The 25655-nt window shown below is 39.4% G+C and overlaps 1 protein-coding gene across 4 annotated transcripts; it reads right to left on the reverse strand.

The window, feature by feature from the left end:
• Positions 1–3605: 3605 nt before the first annotated feature.
• On the reverse strand, positions 3606–23339 carry CDK1 (cyclin dependent kinase 1). 4 transcript variants are annotated; one of them, XM_067710875.1, is made up of 8 exons: positions 23233–23339; positions 21095–21156; positions 18599–18755; positions 17666–17789; positions 14760–14930; positions 13416–13579; positions 13164–13305; positions 3606–6014 (listed from the first exon to the last, which is right to left on the reverse strand). In XM_067710875.1, exons 2-8 carry the CDS (start codon positions 21129–21131, stop codon positions 5883–5885), a joined length of 927 nt encoding a protein of 308 aa, XP_067566976.1. In that variant the 5' UTR covers positions 21132–21156; positions 23233–23339; the 3' UTR covers positions 3606–5882. The 4 variants fall into 4 exon arrangements, with proteins under 4 accessions (XP_067566976.1, XP_067566977.1, XP_067566978.1 ...); XM_067710876.1 differs by lacking the exon at positions 23233–23339 and adding an exon at positions 22779–22853; XM_067710877.1 differs by lacking the exon at positions 3606–6014 and adding an exon at positions 10063–10411.
• Between the last annotated feature and the right edge of the window lie 2316 nt (positions 23340–25655).

Genomic DNA, 25655 nt, shown 5'->3' on the forward strand with positions numbered 1-25655 from the left:
CACACAGGCTTAGTTGCTCTGTAGCATGTGGGATCTTCCCGGACCAGGGCTCGAACCCGTGTCCCCTGCATTGGCAGGCGGATTCTTAACCACTGTGTCACCAGGGAAGCCATGACAATTCTTAATATTGGTTATTGAAACAATGGGAACACATACACTGTTGCTAGAAGCGTTAGTAGGTGTACCCACTTTGGAGAGCAATTTGGAGTTGAAGATATGCACAACCTATATATTAGGATGTAACTGGAAAAGAAAATCCATTCCAGGTCTTGAAACAGAAGGAATTTAATAAAAGGAATTGGTGACCTGTGGATTGAAAGAGCTGGGAAGTCAAACAGCAAACAGTGAGGCAACCAGGGACCAGCCATTTCAGGAACTCACTCCCATCTCAGTCTATTGAGACAAAAGACTGAGGCTACAGAAGACCAGGAGTTAGTTGGGGTCTCTGGGCAGAAGCTAGAACCAGGGTGGACCTGTGGGATGGGAGCCGGAGGTGCAGAAGCGACATCATCTGAGCAAGAGGCAGATATGCACTGACTTCTCTCTCCCGCCAGCGCCTCCCATTGGCTAAGCCCAGAAGCAAGCCAGGGGACACGGGAATCTGGGAAACGCAACCTATGGGGGTCAGGTCCCTGAGATACAGAACAGAGCAGGGGAAGGACATGGAATGGGTCTGTAACCCCTACAAAAAAAGCCCTTGCACACTAGCAGATGGAGACATATATAATAAAACTTATAGCAGCGCTGTTCATAACACCAAAACAGGAGAAACAAGTGTCTATTAATAGAAGAGATGAATAAATTATAGTAGAGTCATACAATGGAATGCTGTAGTAAAAGCAAATGAACTATAGCTACATTTATCAACATGGATGAATCTCACAAAGCCAAACAAAATAAATAGATGTCAGAATCTTTAATATTTATGTAAGGCATAAAAGCATGCAATATGATGATGATGATGAAGATAGATATGTTGTAAAAGTATAAAGAAATGTTGAAAAAGTGTAAGGAAATACATCTTTTTGAAAAAGAAAGGGAGATGTGGACAGAAAGAGATTATGCTGTGGGTTTCACATGTAATAATAATGACACTGGGTAATGGGTACACGGGGCCGCTGTATATTGCTATTGATAGTTACCTTGACTTTACAAAGGGGCCTGGAGGAGTGTGAGTCTGAGTGGCTGTTCTAAATGGCAGGAAGAGACTCCATTAGCTTTGATTGGACGCAGAGCTTGATGCCATTTGGCGAATGCAGCCTGGCCCGAGAAACCCCTTCCAGCTCTCTCCCCTTGGACCCAATCCAATTAGGCAAACAACACTCGACCCCGCGAGCTCTAGCCATGCGGTTTCGTCCCATCCCAGTGGCACCCTCCTTACTGTCCTGCAGATATCGTGGGTAGGAGCTACGCTCCCAGTAAGTCTTCAGTGTTAGCTTCTCAGGCCCCTCCGGCGGGCACTGGTTCTGTGTCTCACCATGGCAGGAAACACGTATCAGAGCTCTTCAAGGGTCCCTGTGAACCGTCCCCGCCACTAGACTTGGGTTAGTTAGACGGTAGCATTCCCAAGCATAGCCCAGCTCTCCAAAGATCACCATCCCCCAAATCTCTCTTCTCTACTCTAAGCTTTTTCACTTTGTTTTGTTTTGCTTTTTTGGCTAAAGGATCTAAGCAGGGCCAGCTTCACAGGCATGTGACCTGTGCAGTCACAGGGGCCTCCACACTTGGAAGGGCCTCGGGCCTGGTTTAACGCTCTGTTGTTGCCGTCTGGAATTTAATACTTTCACTTTGCCCCGGGCCCTGGAAAGGCTTTACCTTTATCCTGGGCCCAAGACTTGTGGGACAGGTTCTTAGAGCCATTTCCTTGTAAGTCTGCATATCAGGTATGGAATTCTGATAACTGCTCTGACAACTACCTTACTGGTCAAAAGAGGCAGGAACATCCCATTACATTTATTTACTTGCTTATAATCTGTGTTCCTAGCAAGGGGTTGTAAAGTCCATGAAGACAAGACGAGTTGAACACTGTCCTCACGACCTAGTTATTTGGCTAATAAAACGTTTTCAATAAATACTCATTGGAAGAACGAACATTTACAGAATCATTAAACCCGTGCTTGTCCCAGAATTGTTTCCTAACAATAGTTTATATGAAAATCATATACCAGATTTTAGACAGAGGATATATCCTTGAAGAATGTGCATAACTCAATACTGATTTTTCCACAGAAGTTAATGGGAGATGCTTCCTCAAAATCCACAACTATTGTACATTTTTGCTTTCATGCTGCTTTTTATTTTCTCAAGATTATCACTAACATTTTACAGGGTCCTCGCTCTAAAATGTGCCACAGTAACTGTTTGTTTGGCCTTCATGACATTAAAGCCAATCTGAAGTTCATTCCAAAATGCCAAATTTTCAGCTCTAGCATTGTCACCCCCATTTAATGAGTGCTCAGGTGAGATTGCCTCAGAAGGTAAAAATATTTCAAATTATAAAACAGTCGATGTGAAAATAAGGAGAGTCAGGACTTTCCTGGCAGTCCAGTGGTTAAGACTCTGCGCTTCCAAGGCAGGGGGCGCGGGTTCGATCCCTGGTCGGGGAACTGGGATCCCACGTGCCCAGTGGTGTGGCCAAAAAAAAAAGAAAAGGAAGTAAGGAGATTTATCATCACAGGCACCTGCAGGAGCTCTAATTCAGGGAAGCCACAGCCTGGCTGACACAATGCTGACAAAGGGCTGCAGGTATGTTTTCTCTGTCAAAGTGCCAGTCGGCAATGGCATACACCAGTTTTACAGTCCTCTTGGCTTGCCAACCTTCAAACAAACTTTCAAACACTGGTGGTATTTCCATTATTTCAGATTCTATACGTGATCTGACACATACACTTATACTGACATTTGCATAATTAAATCCACACAAATGCCACCATACTGTGTGTCACTAGGTCACCTGTGTTTCAATGTGTCCATAAACACACCGCTTTACACTAAACAGAAGAACTAGTGGAGGGTGAGGCAGCACAGCAGCAGCGGCTCTGCAGCACCAGATGACCTGAAGTGGTTTGGGCAGCAAAATCAAACACAGGGATACTTCTTAAATGTAATTTGCTCCACATGGCAAATGATGGAAGAAGTGAAATATCTGACTAATACCTAATATTTAATTCCTAGACAAAACATTTCAGTGCAAATAGGGAAGTGCTTTATTTACTCTGATCCAAGTCAAAGGTAGCTGGATAATTAGTTTTCTTTAAACAACATTGAGCTTTGCTGACATCTCATTTTCCAAAAGCAGCTGTTAGCCAAATATAGTATTGTTTATTCACTCCCTGGAAGGCTGTTTTTAAAAAGAGCTTCTTCTGGTAAAAATATTGCATCACATAATTGGAGATAACAGGAAAAGTAGGAGTTGATGTTTGTATTTAAATAAACATCTGCTCAAAAGTCCAGTTTTCTGTTTGTGAATAACTGCTTTATTTTGTACCATCAGGCACACTGAATGATTGCTGTTTATTCCTTGCTTTTTCAGCCATGCTAGGAAATATTCCAAACATGGAAACACATGAGATATTTCTCTTGAAAAGGGATAAAAGAGATAAAGCTGAGTTCTTTGCCTTTTCCTTTATTATACATACGCCAGCTATTCCAGTGCCAGAGACCATATGAATATGTAATATTAACATCACAATGTTTATTACATGATACATACTTAAATTGCAGTTGGACAGTTTCTTTTTTCGGTTTTTTTTTTAGAATGTGACTATTTACAAATACCTGTAACATCTGAGTTAAACCCCCCATTACCCTCTGAAGGGAAGTAGAGAATGAAAATCGCTATTGCTCTTGCAAAGAACACGCTCAGTACCTCTCACTGACAATGTGCTTGGCTTGCACGTGCTACTTGCATTGTTGGCTATTTCACTTTTAATTTCTAGCAACTGAAAATCTACGCAACGTTCTCTGATCTGACTTCTATTTTCTCCTCACTGATTATTGGGTTCTCTCCTGTCTGCACATGTTATCCTTAAAATACATAATTTCTTTCTTGAAGCCATTATTGACTCCCAGCTTCACTGTCAGAGGCAATCTAAAACAGAGTAGAAGTCTCTTTAAATTGGAAGTCAGAAAACCTAGGTTCTGTTTCTCACTCTGTTGCTGAAATCTGTAGGTTCCTCCTTGGGAAAATAAGGATTGAACCGAACAATGTCCAAGATCCCATTCAATTCAAAATTTTATTTCACTAACTTGGAAATGAGATTTGTTGCAAGAGGGTGGGTCACAGAGTGCCAAAATCTGGGGGAAGGGAGGTGAGATGTTGGCTCTTTAAGGTTATCCAAGCCGCTAGAACCTTCTGTTGGCATGGGTAACTAAGAGCTCTGAACATATAAATAACATTGCATTTGTCATCCAGTCCGTGTGGCTTCAGATTGATGTTGACTGGTCTAAAATGTTTTGTGCCCACGGGGGAAATTGCAATCTTTCTATGTTCTGAACCATGCATAGTGCCTATGCATGAGAAGTAATTCAAACAAGAAGCCAAAAAGCATTTCTAAAACTATGTTCAAATTCTAGCAAGAAGATTTAAGATGGAGCAAATGTTCTGCTTCCCACTTGGATCTTTGAAGCAGTGAATGCAGTTCATGAAGAATAGATTTGTATTTTCTTGCACATAAATATGTCTGTCATGATACCAGAACCAGAGACAAATGGCTATGGTCGGTTGGGAAATGTATCTTTTCTGTCCATATTATAAAGTATGTTTTATGGTATAATTATTCTTGAGGTTTTATAGTTAAGGGCATTTTTATAGTATAGGAAGCTTCTGTCTATTGAAATAGCATAGGCCACTTAATTACTACAAAGCTCTTTACAAATACAAAAAACTACTAATACTCATTAGGAAACAAATTCTCCCCAAACATTCTGCTTTTGTCATTGCATTATTTCCTTAGCAGAAAAGTATAGCATGGTTTTGAAATCCTATCTCAAGGAAAGGCATGACTGCCCATAGAAATAAATGCTGCAGCTTTTTACTCCTGACTGGTAAAGAGTAGGTACACGTATGTAAGCATTCCTCAAAAGTTTGTAGGTTCTTTGAAAGGTCAATAGGAATACATCTATATCAGTACCATTCTACACAACCAATACTAGAAACAATGAAAACAATGATTATGAGAAATAAAGTGCTTTTAAAGGAAGATATTTATGTAAGGATTTATAACTATGAGGGTGCTTAAAATTCGGGGTTCCTTTAGGATTATTCATCCAAGTGTTATCTTGGTATTGACAGCTGTGGCTCTTGGGGGTTGAAATGACAGAACCCCAACTCAAACAAGATTAAGCAAAAAAGAATAAACAACCCACAACTCCTACCCCTACAAGGGATAGTGGGTAGCTCCAAATGTTAAGGCAGCACCGCCGGAACCAGGGACATCAAACTCCTGAGACTCTTTCTCTATTCACCACTTTCTTGGCTCAGCCAGTTCGGCAGAATGGGGGAGATGCCTCAGGCTTCCAGCCATGTCATCCCAGCTTAGCACTATCAGCAGAAAGACTTCATTCTCTCGAGGTTTCTACAGCAAAAAGGACCCTCATGGGCCTTGCTTAGATCGTTTGCCCACCCCTGGACCAATTACTGCTGCTGGGTTATGGTTTACTTGTTTGTTTGTTTATAAAGGTCGGGTCACGGTTTACTGCACTGATCCAATCTGGGTCATCCGTATGAACAAGGAGCCGGAATTAAGCAGCACAAGAGGGCCACGTGCAACGTGATAAAAGGAGACAGTGCTGCCTAAAATGGGACAGCAAATGAACTGGACTGGAAGCGATCTCACCTTGGTCCTTTCAGCCTTGAGGTAGAGGTCTCAGGAGCTTCGGCGCTAATGAGGGGCTTGCAGGCCTGTGAGGGCTGGTTTGCACAACCCTGAGCTGGGTGCTCCTTGGCATCTGGGCTGCGCTGGCTTTAGCATTTGCCTGCCTTCTTCAGGTTCTTTCTTCTTAAGCTTTAGAAACTAAACACATGTTCACTTTATCGGTTTATTGTGGGAAACAACATGATGCCATGGAAAGAGAACAATGTGAAGCCAGAAAGCCCCCAGATCCTCGCTCCAGCGTTTACTAGCATTGAGACCTTTGGCAAATTATTTATGCTCAACGAATCTTAGTTTCACCATCTCTGTAAGGTACAGTTGCCCACTCCCTTACAAGGCTGCTGGGAAAGACAGGGAATGTATGTAAAGCACAGTGGCTGCTCACTATAGATGTTCAGTTGTTATTGAAGGGGAGGTGCCATAACCTTTGAGCAACCTTAAAGGGCTGGGATCGTGTCTAATGCTTGAGGTTCTAGACCAAAGCCTGTGAGGATGAAAGAACAAGACATGGCCCCAGCCCTCACTGGACTTAGAATTTAGTAAGGGAGAAAGTAAAAGTGCCAGAAGAGGTAATATAAGAAAAAAGTGCTGACACTTCAAAGGAGAAAGGAATTACCGTGTGCCAGGAACTTTACCCATATTCCCCATCTAGGGCACCTTGTGTTGCCATTTAACAGATTTAAGCACCAATTACTGTGGCAGAAAAATAGCTCTAACTGCCCAACTTTTGTAATGTATTGAAAAAAGAACATTTAGGGCATTCTGACAAGACATGTACTATATAACACATGCAAGATGCCTGGCAGCCCTATCTACATCCCTCACAACAATCCTACAGTCCTACCTATGAATTTATATAAATAAATCCCATTTATCATCTCCATTGTGCAATTGAGGAAATAGATTCAGAGATGTTGAGTGACTTATCCAAGGCTACAGACAGAATTGGCAGAACTGGGAACCAAGTTCCAATATGGCTCTAAAACTGGAATCTTTACATTACACCGTTCACTTTTCTCAATTCTCAATGACAATGGAAGATTTAGGTTCGAATTCCAGTTCAACCTCGAAATGTATGCCTGGCTCTAGGCCAGTTTCTCCTTCTGCACTTCTGTGTTTCCTCTACAAATAAGCTGACCAAATAGCTAGGTTTCTGTTCAGTTCTCTAGAGTTCTGAGAACCATCCAGGCAGTGATTCTCAAAGTGTGGTCCCTGGGCCACCAGCAACATCACCTGGGAACTTGTTAAGAAAGTATATTCGTGGCTACGCAGGATGTACTGAATCACATGCTGGGGACGGTCCAGGAATCTCTTAACAAGCTCCCCAGGAGACCCTAATTCAGCATTCTCAGGAATGCTGGTATTGTGATACCTTTTTTCCTCCTCAACAAGTCTATGACTCTCAATGCATCTCTTCTGAAGCTTTTAAGGCATCTTAGAAACTTGATATTTACATGACAGCATGGGACTAAAAACGTCTAGTCTTGCTTCCAAATACTTCATTAAACTTCACTCCTTTCTCCAAAGGGTCTAAAGTTACAATCCTTGTCAGTACCATTAATATCCCACCTGAGCCTTCTACTAGATGCTATTTTTAGGTCGGAAGTACCTCCCTCTTCAGGGACTTTCACCCTTGATCCCTCCATCCCTCGCTTTCCCTTTAATCATTCAATACTCTATCCATCTTGTCCCAGACTTATTTAAACAATGCCCACTACTCTCTTAACTCCATAGCCCACAAACATCTCTAATTGTCTCTACTCTGTCCGCAAAATGTAAAATGATCCGAGGGTCCCATGGAACCTCACCGACTTCAATTTGAATATGGCAACATTTAAAAGGCGTGGAACTGAAGTTGACCTATTATGAACTACAGTTTGCTAAAGGCACTAAAGTGGAAGTGTATTCCACCTAGTAGAACTTTCAAGTCTCCTTAAGTACTTTAAAAATTACTTTTTACTAATTAAAAATTATTTTAGTATGTTAATCCAAGTGCCCAAAAGACCTTTTATTAACTCTAAAACACTATCATTTTTTTTCAAACATTTAATTCACATACGCCATGTCCACACATAAATTAGTAAGATTTTACTACAAATTACGTATTAACTTCTTTGCACCATTACTGCCTATATAGTTTAACTTTAACAGCAACAACAAAAAAAACCCTTCTCTAAAGCCTACGGACAATGAGAGGTAGAGCAATTGTCATAGTATATGGAAGTCGTCTATTGGTGATGAAATATACAAGCCCCTCCCCTCACTAAAGAGTACAGCCTGAAACAGAAATAGAACAAGTTAAAGATAATGCAAGGTGACATGAAGTTTTGAGACAACTAAAACTAAATGTCGGCCCAAAGTTGTTAAACTCACCACCAACTGGTAATAACTGGCTACGTCAGAATCACCCTGGGGAAATTTTGAAAAGAGACAAATTTTCAATTTCAGAATTGTTCAGGGTGGGACCAGCATTAGTCTCAGGTGTTTCTAGCACACAACAAATATAAGAACTATTGGCTCAGAGAAAAGATCCACTTTAAAATTAATCAGAAGCACCATGGCACAAGCCAATGTAAAAATATGCACGAGATGAGGACCCAATTCAGTAGCTCTTCACCCAGTCACTGAAGCTGACATAAACACTTCACATGGGACTACAGATAGCTGGAGCAGGACGGAAGGGTGGTCACTCATTACAGCAACTGTTGGCAGTGTTCTACCGTCTCATTTCCCTGGTCCACTAAGTAGGTTCTCAATTGATGAATTACTGACTTTTCAAACAATTAGACTGCATGGAACAATAGTAGTGAGGATGCATGCTGCTTCTACCAAGTCCACAAGGCCCCAAACATTGGCGACACCAGTGCATCTATATATTATTGAAACAAAAATACCAAGAAATAATTATATAAGATACGCCGGTAGTTTCGGGGTGGGGGGAGGGTATCATTGATTAATGCTGACCCTGAACCGCTAAAGGGCTGCAATGCACAATTTGAAAAGTAGACTCACTTCAATACTTCACTTCATAGGTAAGAAAACACAATTCTGCAGATACACCACGTCACCATCTCAATTCAATCTTTGGTGTGACCTCTCATTTAACAAATTCCCGCCATGAAATCTCTCCACAGTATGACCTCAAATGACTTCCAAGCTCTGCATTCCCTTACTGCAGGCGGGCTTCCACCAAAGCACCTAGGACAAGGCCACCAAAACTCTCAACTTATAAGCCCTGTTGCCAAAGAAAGTGACCCATCCTTTCTCCTCAAGTGCAAAAATTCTAAGACAACAAGATTAGGTAGATCACCCATTACATGTTCAATCAACTGGATCAGTCACACAAGAATGCCCATTCTAGCCATAGGTAACCAGGAGGAAAAATAGAGTCTATGGGCAGACAATGGATAGATGTACACTAAAAATGATAAAACTATTTTCAGAGACATTTCTCTAGGCTATAACAAATAAATTAGCCTGCTTACAGGTAAAAATCACAATGAGCAGCATTATTAATTAAACAATTCCCAAAGCTAGTGATTTTAGCTAAATAATTTTACATTAGAACCTTCTAAGAAGGCTGCTAATAAACTAGAAGAAGGCTGCTAATAAACTAAACTATGTCAAAATTTACAAACTGAGTTTTAAAGTCAGGCTTGAAAGCCAAGATAAGCCACTACTCCTTTGTATAGTTATTACCTCTGACCAAGCACAAGAATTCACTCAGACAAATAACTTTCATAACCTACCTAAAAATAGGATAGCCCATAAATTTTCTAAACTGTTCTTCCCTGCTGTGGACAGCCCTTAATCTCTGACTGTAAAACTTAGCAAACTTTGGCATACGCTAATGTTAGTTTTATAAGTTACTAAAAACCTCTCTAAATTAAGCATCAATTCTCAAATCTGGATAGTTTTCTCATCTGAATGCCTAAACATTTAGGTCACGAATTGAAATACCAGTAGAAAAATATTCATCTTTGGGCAGGTTGTAGAGTTACCACATGGCAAGAAACTGACAAGAAAATTTAAACATTCAGAGCATAAAAATACTTCAAAGCATTATGAATTTTCAACTTAGCACACTTTCGTAAAGTTTAGTATTTCCAACGACAGGAAAAGCAGACTGCTGTAGGATTTTAGATGATTTAAGCTAACTCAAATTTTTCCCAATTCCTGACATCAGTACTAGATTTATATAGTTTTATTATAGTAACAAATAGTTGTTACGGTGGGATCTACAAACATATACAGAATTATTATATTTAAATTCATATAGAACAGTATTTACATTTTTAAGTTACACTTTTGAAATCAGAAGATGAGGCACAGCTTAAATTTTACAACAAAGAAAAGAAAAATACACAACACAAAAACAGTTAACAGTAAAAATACAGCTATCTGTTCTCGACACAACACATGGAAACTCTGTCAGAAAGCTACATCTTCTTAATCTGATTGTCCAAATCATTAAAGTATGGATGATTCAGTGCCATTTTGCCAGAAATTCGTTTGGCAGGATCATAGACTAACATTTTCTGTGGGAGGAAAAAGATTTTTTAAAAGGTTAAGAAATAAACCATTTAAAAAAATCTCCAAAAAGCCTTACTTTTCTACCAGTAAGCCCTAAGCTAATAATTTTAATGAAAAACTACTAAATGAACATTTCTGTTAGTTTAATACCAAAGCACATAAATGTCTTACTTCACCCGCTAGCTCTAAATAATCTATTCCTTAAATCATAGATATCTTGATAACCTCTTTTTGCTATAAATTATGGTTTAAGACACAAGCATTCAGATAGTTTTAAAACCAAGGCATAAATTGAAGAAAGATTATCTAGTTAATTATATTTACTTTGAGAATTAAATGGCCCTCTGAGTTATTTACAGCATTGCTGAAGTGGTGGCAATTAACTATAGAGGTTTCTAATGTAGCTTCCAGCAAGTTCCAAATAAAAACAAAACCAATGTGTTATAAACATAGTTTAAATGAGTCACTAAATGAATTATGGTCAGACAACCTAGTATTAAAGTTTATTTACACATTAACAGAAAAGGCTGAATAAAGTTAAAATTTATCTTAAAGAAATATTATTAATCTTAAAGAAAACTAAATCAATAAGCAGACCCAGAGATACTTTTACTATCTAGTTACCATTTGAGCTCTTATTATATAGCTAGCACTCTATTAAGTGCTTTGTACGTTTCATGTTACTTAATCCTCACAAAAAAAGGTAGGAATTAGTCCCACTTTACAAATAAGAACTTTGAGGCTCAAAGAGGTTAAGGAACCTGCCCAAGTTCATAGAGTTTAAGAGTGATAAAGCTGAAATTTGAAACCAAGACTGACTTAGGATTTACAGCAGTGATTGTCAACTGGGTGAGACTTTGCCCCTCGGGGGACATTCGGCAATGTGTGGAGACATCTGGGGTTGTCACAACTGGGAGGAATGTGTTAATGGCATCTATAGGACAGAGGAATGGGATGCTGTTAAATATCTTACAATGCACAGGACAGCCTCCAGCAGCAAAGAATGAGCCAGTCCAAGATGTCAATACTGGCTAGACTAAGGAACCATGATTGACAGTATGATTTTCATTTCATTAACTAAAGTGAAATTCTTCATGTTCAAGAATCACGGAAGTTAAAAAGACAGACTGGGCCAGGAATATAGAAGGCCTTTTACATCATATCATCAATATTAATGTACAAAATATCTGAGTGGCAGTAAAGGATCTTGGACTGCACTTGTAAGCATTTGGGAACTCTAAGCTGAATTTGGTGGCATGATTTATAAATTGTGAAGGTGCTCAAAGATCAGTTAGAACATGTGTATGATGATATAGCAGTAGATTTTTTCCTTTGTTTAGTAACCTGTCAAAATCTTTTTTTTTTTTTTTTTTTTTGCAATCACATTAACTGAGATTCATAAAAACTAGTCCCTTCTAAAATCCCAGTATTGGACTTCCCTGGTGGCGCAGTGGCTAAGAATCCGCCTGCCAATGCAGGGGACACAGGTTCGATCCCTGGTCCGGGACGATCCCACATGGCACAGAGCAACTAAGACCGTGCCCCACAACTACTGAGCCTGTGCTCTAGAGCCCGCGAGCCACAACTACTGAGCCTACACGCCACAGCTACTGAAGCCCGTGCGCCTAGAGCCCGTGCTCTGCAACAAGAAGCCGCTGCAATGAGAAGCCCGCGCACCGCAATGAAAAGTAACTCCCGCTCACCGCAACTAGAGAAAGCCCGCGTGCAGCAACAAAGACCCAATGCAGCCAAATAATAAATAAAAATAAATATAAAAATAAGTTTAAAAAGAAAAGAAAAGAAAATCTCAGTATTTAAATACTGTTCTAAAACAAATTTCCTGAGGCAGGTCTAGGACAATTTTTATCCTAACAAATTTGTTTTTTATCTTGTTTTTAAAGAACACAACTGTTTAGTTGGGAACAGCAACGTAACAGAGGGGAAAGGTTTTAAGAACTACATTTGTCCTTCTGCTAACCTGTCTGATGGGGAAACAAGGCAAAGTGAGAAATGGGAATTCATGCAGTAAAGACTTTAAAAACTAAAACGACTGTGTCTAAACTAAAAAGCAGTAAATACTGAGACAAAAAACCTGGAGAGGAAGGCCACTCCAAGTCCACAACTTAAAGGTTTATTAACCTCATCCTCTCCTTCAGAGTATCTACAGCTACCTATCAGATTAAAAACAAGTGAACAAGGGCTTCCCTGGTGGTGCAGTGGTTAAGAATCCGCCTGCCAATTTAGGGGACACGGGTTCGAGCCCTGGTCCAGGAAGATCCCACACGCTGTGGAGCAACTAAGCCCGTGTGCCGCCACTACTGAGCCTGCACTCTAGAGCTCGTGAGCCACAACTACTGAAACCCGTGCGCCTAGAGCCCGAGTTCTACAACAAGAGAATCCACCACAATGAGAAGCCCGCGCACTGCAACAAAGAGTAGCCCCCACTCGCCGCAACTAAAGAAAGCCCGCGTGCAGCAACGAAGACCCAACGCAGCCAAATAAATAAATAAATAAATAAATCTATATATGGAAAAAAGTGAACAAATACCACATCCTCCTCTCAAAACCACTAGTGGTTTTTGTATCTAAAATGGAGCTAATAATGTGCTCACTTCGGCAATAAACATAACAGACATAATAGTTATGTGCCTGGCTCAGTATATGGTGGTTTTCTTCCTATTTCCTACGTGAAAGAAAGAATTAAGTACATTCAGAATCATGCACAGTGTTGAAGTCAATATAAAGGGCATTCCTTACCGAGAGAAGATCCAAGCCATTCTCATCCAAGTTTTTGACATGGGATGCTAAGCTTCCTGGTTTCCATTTGGGAAATGTATTCTTATAGTCCTGTAAAGATTCCACTTCTGGCCACACTTCATTATTGGGAGTACCCAAAGCTCTAAAAAGCCACAGCAAAACAAAAACTTATGGTTAAAGTATAAACATAACTCTTGTTATATACATGTTAATATAAAAGTTCTTAGTAGCTCAAGTATAAAACAAAAATACCTGAAAATTCTGAAGAGTTGATCGATTTCTGAATCCCCATGGAAAAGTGGTTTCTTAGTTGCTAATTCAGCAAATATGGTACCTATACTCCAAATGTCAACTGGAGTTGAGTAGCGAGCTGACCCCAGCAATACTTCTGGAGATCTATACCAGAGTGTTACTACCTATTACAAAGAAAATATCTTACTTGGAATAAATGTGGCACGTTAAATTACCTAAATGTAAACATTTCTATTTCATTAGGACTGTCCTTTAGAATGCTGCTTGATTGCCTCTGATAATAGTGTTTAAAAGTCAATTAACTATACACAATACTAAATGTTAGATAAATAATGAAGTATTTCTAAGTTATATTCATTAGGGGGAAAAAGAAAAAAGCATACCAAGCCTTTTCAAATCATTAAAATGCGAGGAACAAAATAGTCAAGATAGCCTTCACTTACAAAAAAAAAAAAAAGCCCAATGATAATGGATTTGGGGTTGACACTGTACAAGTGCATGTAGCGATTACATGCTAAAATCAAAACGAAGTCAAACGACAGTTTATTAGTAGTCTAGCACCAATCTACTATTTTAGCATATCTAATTTATCACATTGGAGGTCAGTGGCATATGTTTACGCCAATGGAAACCAAATAATCTTTATTTATAGAGCCATGGGAAAAATGATAAAAAGGAATAATTAAAAGAAGCCAAGACATCTGACCAGATCAGCACTGTCATTAAGTTTTGATCTGGAGGAAGTCTTTGGGCAGAAGGGTAGACAACTCCACAGAAGACAAGGTTTCCCAATAATCCTTAACTATGTGAGTCAACATTCCCTTTCCCTCCAGAAACAGCAAACAAAATGCCAAGTCATCAATATAACACAGACAAAACTTGGTTATATTTAGAAGCTTCTAAATACATCTGAAACAGTAGCACTTAAGCAACAAAACCTGTCTTTTAACCAACCTTATTGTTTCAAGAGAGGATCCAATCAACAGACAGAAATCTCATGGTAATTTGAATGGGGAAAGTCTACTGTAAAAGATTAGTAACTATAACAGAGGATTGGAAGATTTAGATTGACTAGTAAGAATAACGACTCCTTCCTGTAATGCCTCTCCAGCACCCTCTACTGTCAAAGCGTAACATCACAGCAACTGGCAAAAGAAAAATACTCAAAAGGTTCCAGATACATTTTCACATAGCAGGCAATGAAGGATGACTTTGGAGCAGAGAGGCAATAAACCGATACTGGCACAGAGTGGAAATCTTTCTGATTGAGTATTTCTTTCTTGACTTAAAGAATATAGAAAACAATCCAGCAATCACACTTAACAAAAGCACCAAAAAACATACCTCATGTGTATATACTCTAATAGGTATTCCAAAAGCTCTGGCAAGGCCAAAATCTGCCAGTTTAATTGTTCCTTTATCATCAATCAATAGATTTTGAGGTTTTAAGTCTCTGTGTAGAACTCTTCTAGAGTGACAAAACACAATCCCTTGTAGGATTTGGTACAAATAACTCTGGAAGAAGGAACCATAAGTTAGAAACTTAACCATACCATTTAACAATTTTCTAAATAATCTTGGTGGCTTTCTTTCAAAGACATGAGAAATTATAATGCGGAGAAATAAACAATTTACAAAAAAAGTTCTCAGGGGCTTCCCTGGTGGCACAGTGGTTGAGAGTCTGCCTGCTAATGCAGGGGACACGGGTTCGAGCCCTGGTCTGGGAGGATCCCACATGCCGTGGAGCAACTAGGCCCGTGAGCCAAAACTACTGAGCCTGCGCGTCTGGAGCCTGTGCTCCACAACAAGAGAGGCTGCGATAGTGAGAGGCCTGTGCACTGCGATGAAGAGTAGCCCCCGCTTGCCACAACTAGAGAAAGCCCTCACACAGAAACGAAGACCCAACACAAAAAAAATAAGTAAATAAAAATTAAAAAAAAAAAAAAAGTTCTCAGGCAATTTGAGACTAACAGGAAGTATTTGGGGGTGGGAAGCCCATTTACATAAGGTATTCATGTTTGTATACCTATGACAAAGATATTCACCTTATGGGCACATGTTTATGAACTCACTTATTCTTCTTTTACTTATTTTGGCCCCTAATTCTTAAGTTAGTTTTCTATATAGAAATTTTCTTAAACTTTTGTTTTATATAATTATAGCAACTCTATTTCTACCTTGAATAAGGTTAGTCTTTTCCATTTCAGCCTTTTATCTTTACATATTCATTTCCTCTTTGGAGACATTGGTCACAGACTCCAAAAGAAACAACAGAGAGAATATTATGACTGCGTATTTAAAGAGATACAATTATCACAAAATCCTGTTTGGTAAGTTCAGAGAAGTGTTTTATAAGATACTTGTTGCCAAGACAATGTAATTGACATTTGAAGCAACATGGATATTACAGAAATAGAAAATATACATAGTTATAGTATTGACTTATAAAGTTCAAAATTATAAAATACATAAAATCAATCAGTTGGAACAACTGGCTAGCCATTTGGAAAAAAATTAAGAACCCTCGTTCTTACACCAAAATAAACCTTTGATCCATCTAGAATTTAAGACAAAAGTAGGGGGTGGGGGTAATCTACTAGAACTACTAGAAAAACATTGTCATGTATTGTTCTAATACATGTGATCTTTGAGTGAGGAAGACTTAAATAAGACATAAAAAATCTCAAAGTCCAAAACTCATCTATAAGATTGTTAAATTATAAAAATTACTAACGGTGTACTCCATTATCAAAAGACAAAAAAAAGGAATAAAAGAACTATTATCAACATGTTACTGATAAGAGGCTCTTAGAAACCAGTGGAAAAAATATCCTAACAGGATCATCAGTGAAGAATATGTATAGGCTGTTTATAAAATGGCTAAGAAATGAAAAACTGTTAAATGACACGCAAAATGATATTAGTCTTTTTCACATAATAGATTATTATCAAAAAGATTGATAAAAACAAGTTTCAACAGTGAGGTATTAAAAGAAAATACACACCATGATGTTTAAGAGCAAATTGCTCTAATTTTTTAGAGGGCAAATGGCACTCTCTATCAAGATTTTAAGTGTAAATAAACATCTTCAACCCATTGATTCCACCTGTGAGAATCCATCCTATGAAGATGTATATGAAGATATAAAGATATTCACTGCAGCACTGACCATAAGGGCATGAATCACCAATCTGGAAAACAATTTCAATGTCCACCAGTGTGGAACTGGTTTACATAACTGTATCAAAAATTAGGAAGACTCTTGAACAAAATGGAATTGAAGAAAAAATCATAGTGGGGATTTCCCTACGAGGTGATATTACAAGGAATACTCATTACAGTTACGTTAAGATATAGATGGATGTCAAAAATAAATAATGTTTCTGAGTAAAAAAAAAAAAAATTAGAAAGACAGGTAGACCTATGGTCGAATAATGTTTTACACAGAAAAGGGAAAGTAATGCATATATATATATATAAATATATATAATCCCATTTTTATAAAAACAGTATATGTATATACACATACAAAGTTGACATATAAGTATCTCTAAGATTACTAATAAAACAATGGCTACACAGGGAGATCAGCTCCATGCTTTGTGACCAGCTAGAGGGGTAGGATAGGAGGGAGACGCAAGAGGGAGGGGATATGGGGATATATGTATACGTATAGCTGATTCACTTTGTTATACAGCAGAAACTAACACAGCAATGTAAAGCAATTATACTCCAATAAAGATATTAAAAAAAAAAAAAAGAATGCCTACCTCTGAGGAGAGGTTTGGTAGAGATGGTGTAAGGATAATTACACATTTAAAATTTAAATAAATTTAATGTCTAAAATAAATTAACCAAAATATATTTAAAACCAGAATAAAATGAAACCGCCTGCCACCATCACCCGGCCCCAGGCTTTTGCTACTTTGTTTTACATGTACCTGACTGCCAAATAAAGACCAGAATATCCTAGCTTCCAACAATGTAATAGGTACTTATTACTTTTGTTATCTCAGGCACTACTTTTCACTTTACAGCTAGAAGCACTATCTAGTAATAAAATGGGTAACCATTAACAACCTAACCCATAGACTAACTGTGTGGGAGAAAACAAAATATTCTTTTCTTCCTTGTTCTACTTTCTAACACTTTTTCCAAGCACATTTTCATGAAACACAGGGACTTCTACAGAGTAAACACTTTACATTCACAGTGGAAAAATACTAATAAAATTAGGCAAGATTCTTACCTTAACAAGTGAAGGATCCATGAACTGACCAGGAGGGATAGAATCCAAGTATTTCTTGAGATCCATGGAAAGGAATTCAAAGATGAGATATAACCTGGAATCCTGCATAAGCACATCTTGAAGACTGAAGAATAAAATAATTATATGAAAATTTAAAACACTAACATTTTTGACCTCTCACAAAATAAAACTATTTCTATACATTTCACAGTTGCTGTTACAAAAAGTAGGGCCATAAGAAATTTTACTATACTGTTTTGGGAAAGAAGAGGTGGTAGCTTCCCTAGTTGTGAAAACCGTAGCACTAACCTAGAATTTGAGAAAGGAACCCCAGGGCAGCAATTGAAAATTAAGTCATATTATATTAGGCGCTAACTGGCAAGCGCCTTCTACTCCAGAAGAACGTTTCTAGGTTGACTGCTTGTTGCTCAGAGCTTGTCTTTCCATTGAGGTAAATAATAGAAACAATAGTATCTGACTTTACTAGCTGCTCACTATCTCTAGCCCCAGAAAAATGCAGTTAAATCCTGATTTGGAAAGATGCCAGTCCAAATACTTGGAAAGAAAAAGTTTTTCTTCATCTGACCTATCTACCTGTCTCAGGTCTCTGATTAAGGAGTCTTTAAGGATCAGAGCTCTCAGAGTGGGAGCAGTGTCAAAGCTCTGTGAAAGACTTCCTTTTCTCCCTTGACCAGTTTACCCTGATTTTCCAGCCCCCGCTACTAATATTCATCACCAAGCTCCTCTAACTCTGTTCCTGCTTTACCAGCCTTTTTTTCTATGCCCAGCATTCTCAATGAACAAAAATAGTAGGGTTCTAGTCAGCTCAGCAAGGTTAGACCAGAAATTAAGCAAATGTAAAAGTTTCCACAATGAAATTCACATTTGAAATAGTATGCGGAAAATGATTCAAATTCAGACATTACACCATACCTGACTATATTTGGATGACGAAGTTCTTTTAATAGAGATATTTCCCGAATTGCAGTACTAGGAACTCCTTCCTCTTCACTTTCTAGTCTGATTTTCTTCATGGCTACCACTTGACCTGTAGTTTTGTGTCTACCCTTATACACAACTCCATAGGTACCTGAAATAGACAAAGTGTCTGCTATGTGACAACCTTCACAAACTAAAAAAGATTTTTAAAATGATTGAATCCCATAAGGTGTCACATGATAGAAATGTCTGCTGTGGCCAGATAGGAAGCACCTTAGTCATAATTATACCCTCATCACTTCCAAAACAACACTGAAGGTAACTAAAACCTATCATGGCTGTAGTTTAGAGAATTCATAGAGTCATCACAGGTTTCCCATACATTTAAATTACCAGTAATTTTCCAGCACATTTTAGAGAAAAAGGATCGTTTGCAGATTGGAAGGTATCTCCTGTCAAATATCCTACCTGGCAACAAGGTAGGCATAAAATACAGTGCAAAGATTTGGGCTCAGGAAATATTACTAACAGGAGTCACTGTGACACTTTCAGAAAACTTCATATAGAGTGCTTCGTACATTTCAAATATACAGTCAACAATCCTCATCTAGAAAAGAATGAGGATAAAATATTTTATTAAATATTTGATCTATTCAAGCTCATATTATCTACTATATAGCAGAAAGCCTCACATCCATTTGGAAGTTGAGAACACTGATTCTGATATATGGGCTTCAGATAATGAGCAACAATGTCAATATTGACATTGACAGGGATCCTGGAGCAGACCCCACTCAGGAAGATCAGTCATTTGCATAATATAGTCAAATAAACTGTTAATGGTAAATTCAGAGCTTTTTTTTTTAAGTATGCTTACCTCTCCCTCAAGTGTACAACATTCACCTGGTCCTAAAATTTACTCATAACAACCACTGATAAACTTATAGCAAACACTAGATATGCATTTTAAAATATATATTTATTTATTTGGTTGCGCTGGGTCTTAGTTTTAGCTTGCTGGTTCCTTAGTTGCGGCACGCGGGCTCCTTAGTTATGGCTTGCAAACTCTCAGTTGAGGCATGCATGTGTGATCTAGTCCCCTGACCAGGGATCGAACCCGGGCCCCCCGCATTGGGAGCGCAGAGTCTTAACCACTGTGCCACCGGTTAGGTTCCTTGATACGTACTGAATTGAGTTTTAGACATCACAAGTGCTCTATGTCTCTCTTCTGACTCTTTTTGAACCATATCACTTCTCAATGAACTAATGGAATAGAGCGCTAGTTAAACAGAGCACAGTGATTCCACTGGTTAATTACCAAAAATTATTTGTGACATACAAGGTATGGGCTCTGAAATGAAGTAAGCATTATAAAATTTTTAAATGTTCGATATGGACAAGTTATGGAGACTGAACAGTAAAGAGAAAAACCTTTGATCAACAAATGTTTACAGAGTGCCTACTAAATGCCAACTAAGGTTCCACATCATGGATATAGCTATGTTCTCTACAATCTAAAAAGACATTTCCTTAAGACAGGAAGGAGTTCCAAGACTAATGTAACAACACTCAGATTTTTGTTATTCAGAAGAAACCAGAGAACAACTTTGCAATAATTGAAATAAGAAGTCTGGATATATTTAAGAAATGAATTGGGCTGTCAAAAACTCAATGTCAAAGGGGAAAAGTCAGGTGGACAATTTTAAATCAGAAGACATTAAGGAGACATTAACCACCAAATGAAATGCATGACCCTGACTAGACCTTCAAGTATATATGCAGAAGTATTTAGAAGTAAAGCACATAATTCCACTGCCCTAACACCCTTCCCAACACACCTACAAGATATCAATAGTGTTTTCAAAATACAAATATTGCTTTAAGCATTTAGTATTAGAAGGATGTAAGATTACTGGAAGGGGGCTGTTGGGGAGACATGGCAGAATAATTTCAATTCTCTTGAAATGTGAACATTTTTGTGTTTTATTATGTAGAGAACATATGTATTAATGCATTAATATACTGTTAGACGTACCTAAAAGATTGGATTTTAAAAAACTAACTAGTTAATTAATTTTTTTATTTTTGGCTGCATTGGGTCTTCGTTGCTGCGCACAAGCTTTCTCTCTAGTTGGGGCGAGCAGGGGCTGCTCTTCGTTGCAGTGCGCGGGCTTCTCATTGCAGTGGCTTCTCTTGTTGCAGAGCACGGGCTCTAGGCACACGGGCTTCAGTAGTTGTGGCTCGCGGGCTCTAGAGCGCAGGCTCAGTAGTGGCGCACGGGCTTAGTTGCTCCACGGCATGTGGGATCATCCCAGACCAGGGCTCGAACCCATGTCCCCTGCATTGGCAGGTGGATTCTTAACCACTGCGCCACCAGGGAAGTCCCAAAGATTAGATTTTAATGAATATTTACATGTCTTCATGTCAAGGACATTACAGCATCATTAAATCATTTTTAAAAAATCCTTTTATATTATTAAAACCACTCACCTTCTCCAATTTTCTCTATTTTGGTATAGTCTTCCATAGTTAATCAATGGGTATGGTAGATCCTAAAATGAGAGGAAAAGCTGATTTGATTACATGTCACTAACTCAAAGCGTGCTTTTACGTTATTAATGAGATACTATAAGTAAAGCATTTCCCACAGTGCCTAGTGCAGTATTAATTTTCCATGAATATTAGCTATTATATTAGAACAATAGTTAGAAGGGAAAGAACTCAAAGACTCTCCCACCCTTCTTAGTTTCTGAAACATTGGAAATATTTGTATATCCTATACCAGTGTAACATTTAGCCTCTTCCAAATTAACCCTCAAATTCACACATGGACTTACCTATTCTTCCCAAACACATCCCAGATGTTCTCTTTATGTAACACTTCTAAGGGAGCACCAGTGTGTGCCAGTTATACCCAAATATTTTAACAAGGTTATTTGACTGAATTTGTACAGCTTTATATTTTTATGAAGATAATTAAAAAAAAATTTTTTTGAAAGACATGAGTAGGGAGCTAAAATGTCACACTGCTCACCCATTAGAGGGTTTAAAGCAGCGAAAAGTATACGTGTTTCAACTTGCTCAAGTGACAGTTTTAATCTTTCTCCTGTTGTCAGCAGTCACATAACACAAACATGACAAAAAGTTTCAAGGTACTTTTTGTAAGGTAGGAAAGATCACTAAGCACTCTAAAAGAAAAAGTGCAATTCCACACATAAAATCTAATTATACCCCACAGAAATGTCAAGAACAAAGTAAAAAGCCATATACTTGAATCACAAAGAATGGTAAAAAAAAAAAAAAGAGCTGAAATGACAACCAGTTACTCAAGACTTCCTGGTAAGTCTTGGCTGGTAAGTTTGCAATGAAACAATAGCTCCAGCAGCCCAAAGCATCATTTTATAATACATCACCGATGAAACCATATATAAAGGTCACTGAGCCTGAGGTTATATTGACCCTTAAGTTATGTTTCTCACATTCTTCTTCAAAATCATTCCAGAAATAAGTAGAGATAAATCTTTTTAAATGAACAAAATTGCACTACCCTGGCCATCTTAAAAATGGTTAATTTTACAAATGACAGTGGACGATTAGGATAATTATCTTTTCTTCAATATCCAGATGTAATATGCCTAAAGCACAATGAAACTGCTGAGCTCACTTTAGACAAATAACTGAAAACCAACCCAATTGCAAAGCTTACTCTTCCACCCTTTCCTGGTTGTAACTATTTTAAATAAAGGATGCGGCCTCAGCATAGCTTTTGAAAGCCCCCTGTACGTGGCAGGATGTAAACTACCAGCGGCTTAATCCACCCAGAGACCTCCAGGTCGTTAGAGGAAGCAAGACGTGCACATTGGTAACTTTAGTATTAAATAAAAATTGATTAAAGGATTTAAAAACACACGTTTCTAACTCTCGGCACTTCTTAGATTTCCACTTTTTGCCAATTCCATAGAATGTAACCACCACCAAGCATAAAATAAAAACGACGACGACGACAACAACAAAAAATCCAAGTTCTCTAGTGTTCTATGCCTTGGCTAAGTGTTCTTAAAAGCTCTAGGAGGGCTGGGGTCATGGGCACAGAGGCAAGCCTGAGACGGCGCACAAGCTAGTTCATCCGATCGGTTTTCCGGGACAGCCTGTGATTGGGAACGGGCTTGGGTACCTGACCCAGGGGCGGTCTTGCTTTCCACCCCCGGAGGCGAGGGCAGGACGCACCGCGGACGGGCGGGAGCTGCAGGGCCGAGGGCCGAGCCTGGCACTCCGCAAGCGCTCGGCGTCGTCCAACCAAGGCACGGATTTGGCTTCAATCAGGACCCGGGAGCCTCCTCAGCCACCCGCGTGACCCCAGACTGCAACTCCAAGGCCAGGGCAACCCCAGCCCTGCCGGAGTAACCCCGCTGGGGCTGGGCTCCCACAAGCCTCCCGCTAGAGCCGGCCGGCGTCGCTCCCACGCCCAGGCCCCGGACCCCAGGTGAAGGCCCGGCCTGGCCGCACGCAGACCCCAGCCGCCTAATTATCACCCGGTTCCGTAATACACCCCCTCCGAGGCCCGCGAGTCGACGCCGGCCTGCCAAGTCGACGCCCCATAGGCATGACCCTGACCCCGGCAACTCTACCCGGCTTATTATCCCCCGGCGAAAGCGGCGGCGGCTATCACGTCAGCGGCGCTCTCCCCTAACTTCGAAGCGCCAGCTTTGAAGAGAAGTGCGAGCAGTTTCAAACTCACCGCGCTAAAGGGTCCTGGATCCACCAATCAGGTATCCCGTAGACTTTCAAAGAAGCCAATCAGTGCCCAGCTTCCCTTAGGATGGGCTTTCCGGGTGGCTAGAGCGCGAAAGGCGGAGGAAACGGCGGCTGGAGAAAAAGCAGGAGGGCGGGCGCCCACTGAGTCTGAGCGCAAGCGCCGTCTTTCATTCCAAGAAAGTGTCGTCTTACTGTTTCTAGTCATCAGAAACCTGCTGTTCGCTGTGGGTTGGTTTTTTCCCCCCCTCCCAATATTGGCACAATTAAAATTTATTGTAATCAAATAGCTCATCACAAAAGCGATACTACACGCAAGCCAAATCCCATTACTTTCACTTCTAATACTTAAAGCTAGTGTATATTTATTTTTTTCTAAATTAATGATTCTCAGGCTGGGCCAAAGGAGCACATTTCAGTTACCTTAAGGAGGAGATAACAGAAAGCTAGGAAAGATGTCCTCAATAATGTAAAGAAAATTTTCCTATATATATAGATAGAGGACTTAGATACCTTTTTTCTACATTACACACATATATATATGGCTGTGCTATGTTTTTACCTCGCTTTTTTATTTAAAATTTTTAATCTATTTAACATTTTATTTAAAAATTAAAAACAAAATTTTTCTTTTTAAAAATTTTTCTCACATCAGAATTTTAAATGTTCTTTAAAACACAAAAATTTGCACTTCTGCGGGGGAAGAAAAAGAGATCTAAATTACACTTTAATCCAGTATCCCCAAATTCTTTCGTTGCCCTCCACTGTATCCTAAAGAGAGATTACTGCACTTGGTCATCATTGTGAAGTCTTTAAGAAAATAAAAAAGTAGGGCTTCCCTGGTGGTGCAGTGGTTGAGAGTCCGCCTGCCGATGCAGGGGACGCGGGTTCGTGCCCCTGTCCGCAGGATCCCACATGCCGCGGAGCGGCTGGGCCCGTGAGCCACGGCCGCTGAGCCTGCGCGTCCGGAGCCTGTGCTCCGCAACGGGAGAGGCCACAACAGGGAGAGGCCCGCGTACCGCAAAAAAGAAAAGAAAAGAAAGAAAAAAGTAAAATAGAACTGGAGATAATAAGAGTCTTTGCACTGACTCTAAGGGACCTAGAACAAAGATTGATTACCATGACCGCTACAATTACATATTAGATGACCCAGATTAGGATAAGCAATGGAACTAGCATATCACATGCATTTAAGTGTTTAATACCTTGTTACACAAGGAGCAGCATCTGTCATCTGGCCGTATATGTGGCACAAACACTCAGCCTTGGCAATTTTGTGCTACTGGGTAACAGAAGCAGAGCATTTGGGATTCAGGATGGAAGTAGGGGACTGGGAAATCTTGGCCTGAACCTAATAACTTTTAAAGCTTATTTTTAAAATCGCAAATTCACATTTTAAATAAAAACTGCCCCAGAGAAGTGCTCTACAGAAGACTCTTCTCTGCTAGTCTAGGATATCACTTTTAACTAATTTTAACAAATAAATTTATATATAGCTTTCTCTCTGGGAGGCCCAAGCAAGGGATTCAATTTATATCTAAAAACAGCTAGTAATTCATTATATACATTTTGCATTCAACATAAAGAAGACCACAAGCTTCCATAGCTCTGACGCTAGATTTTTATTTAAATTTAACTCAGGGGGAATTTCTTGCCGATCCAGTGGTTAGGACTCCGCACTTTCACTATGGTGGACCTGGGTTCAATCCCTGGTCAGGGAACTAAGGCCCTACAAGTCTGGTGGCAAAGCCAAAAAAAAAATTTAGCTCCGTTATCTCTCTTTTTTGCGTGTGTGACTTGTCTTTTTTTGTTTGTTTTTTGTTTTGGCTGTCTTTCTTTTTAAAGTTTCGGGGTTATTGTAAGTTCAGGCTATCATCTTAGCAAATACAGTTTATTGTACATTGGGCCAACTTCTATTCAGTGTCACAAAAAGTAAGTCAGATACTTCTGCTCTAGGTGTTGGGGGTGGGAGAACACAACCATTACTTATAATTTGCTTCTAGCACTGAGGTTGTACGTTCTACTATAAGCCGATATGAAAACACCGACCAGGAAATGACTAATTCAAGCAGAGGATGTGACATTTGAAGGAACACTGGAGAAGGAATTGTGGAGTGAGCCTTCCACACAGAGGAAGTTGCATGAGTAAAGCACTGAAGTCTGCCCGGGTTATTCAGGGTACCTGCATCAGAGGGTGTAGGGCTCTTTAGGTGATAAACAGGGAAGGGAAATTGGAGTCAGAATCTTGAAGAGCCCTGAATATTGTTCTAAGGGGCTGCTCAGGAGACCTACAGCCTTG

This window comes from Pseudorca crassidens, chromosome 16 (genome assembly GCF_039906515.1).
Source record: "Pseudorca crassidens isolate mPseCra1 chromosome 16, mPseCra1.hap1, whole genome shotgun sequence".
Classification (NCBI taxonomy): Eukaryota; Metazoa; Chordata; class Mammalia; order Artiodactyla; family Delphinidae; genus Pseudorca; species Pseudorca crassidens.

Bases quoted from the DNA above. Each gene is read 5' to 3' on its own strand.
- CDK1 (XM_067710875.1), bottom strand. From the start codon at position 21,131: ATGGAAGACTATACCAAAATAGAGAAAATTGGAGAAG. The intron at 14,931-17,665 runs GTAAGAATCTTG...TCCTTCTTCCAG, and splicing joins TGGATCCTTCACTTGTTAAG to AGTTATTTGTACCAAATCCT. The intron at 13,306-13,415 runs GTATTTTTGTTT...GTGGCTTTTTAG, and splicing joins CAACTCTTCAGAATTTTCAG to AGCTTTGGGTACTCCCAATA.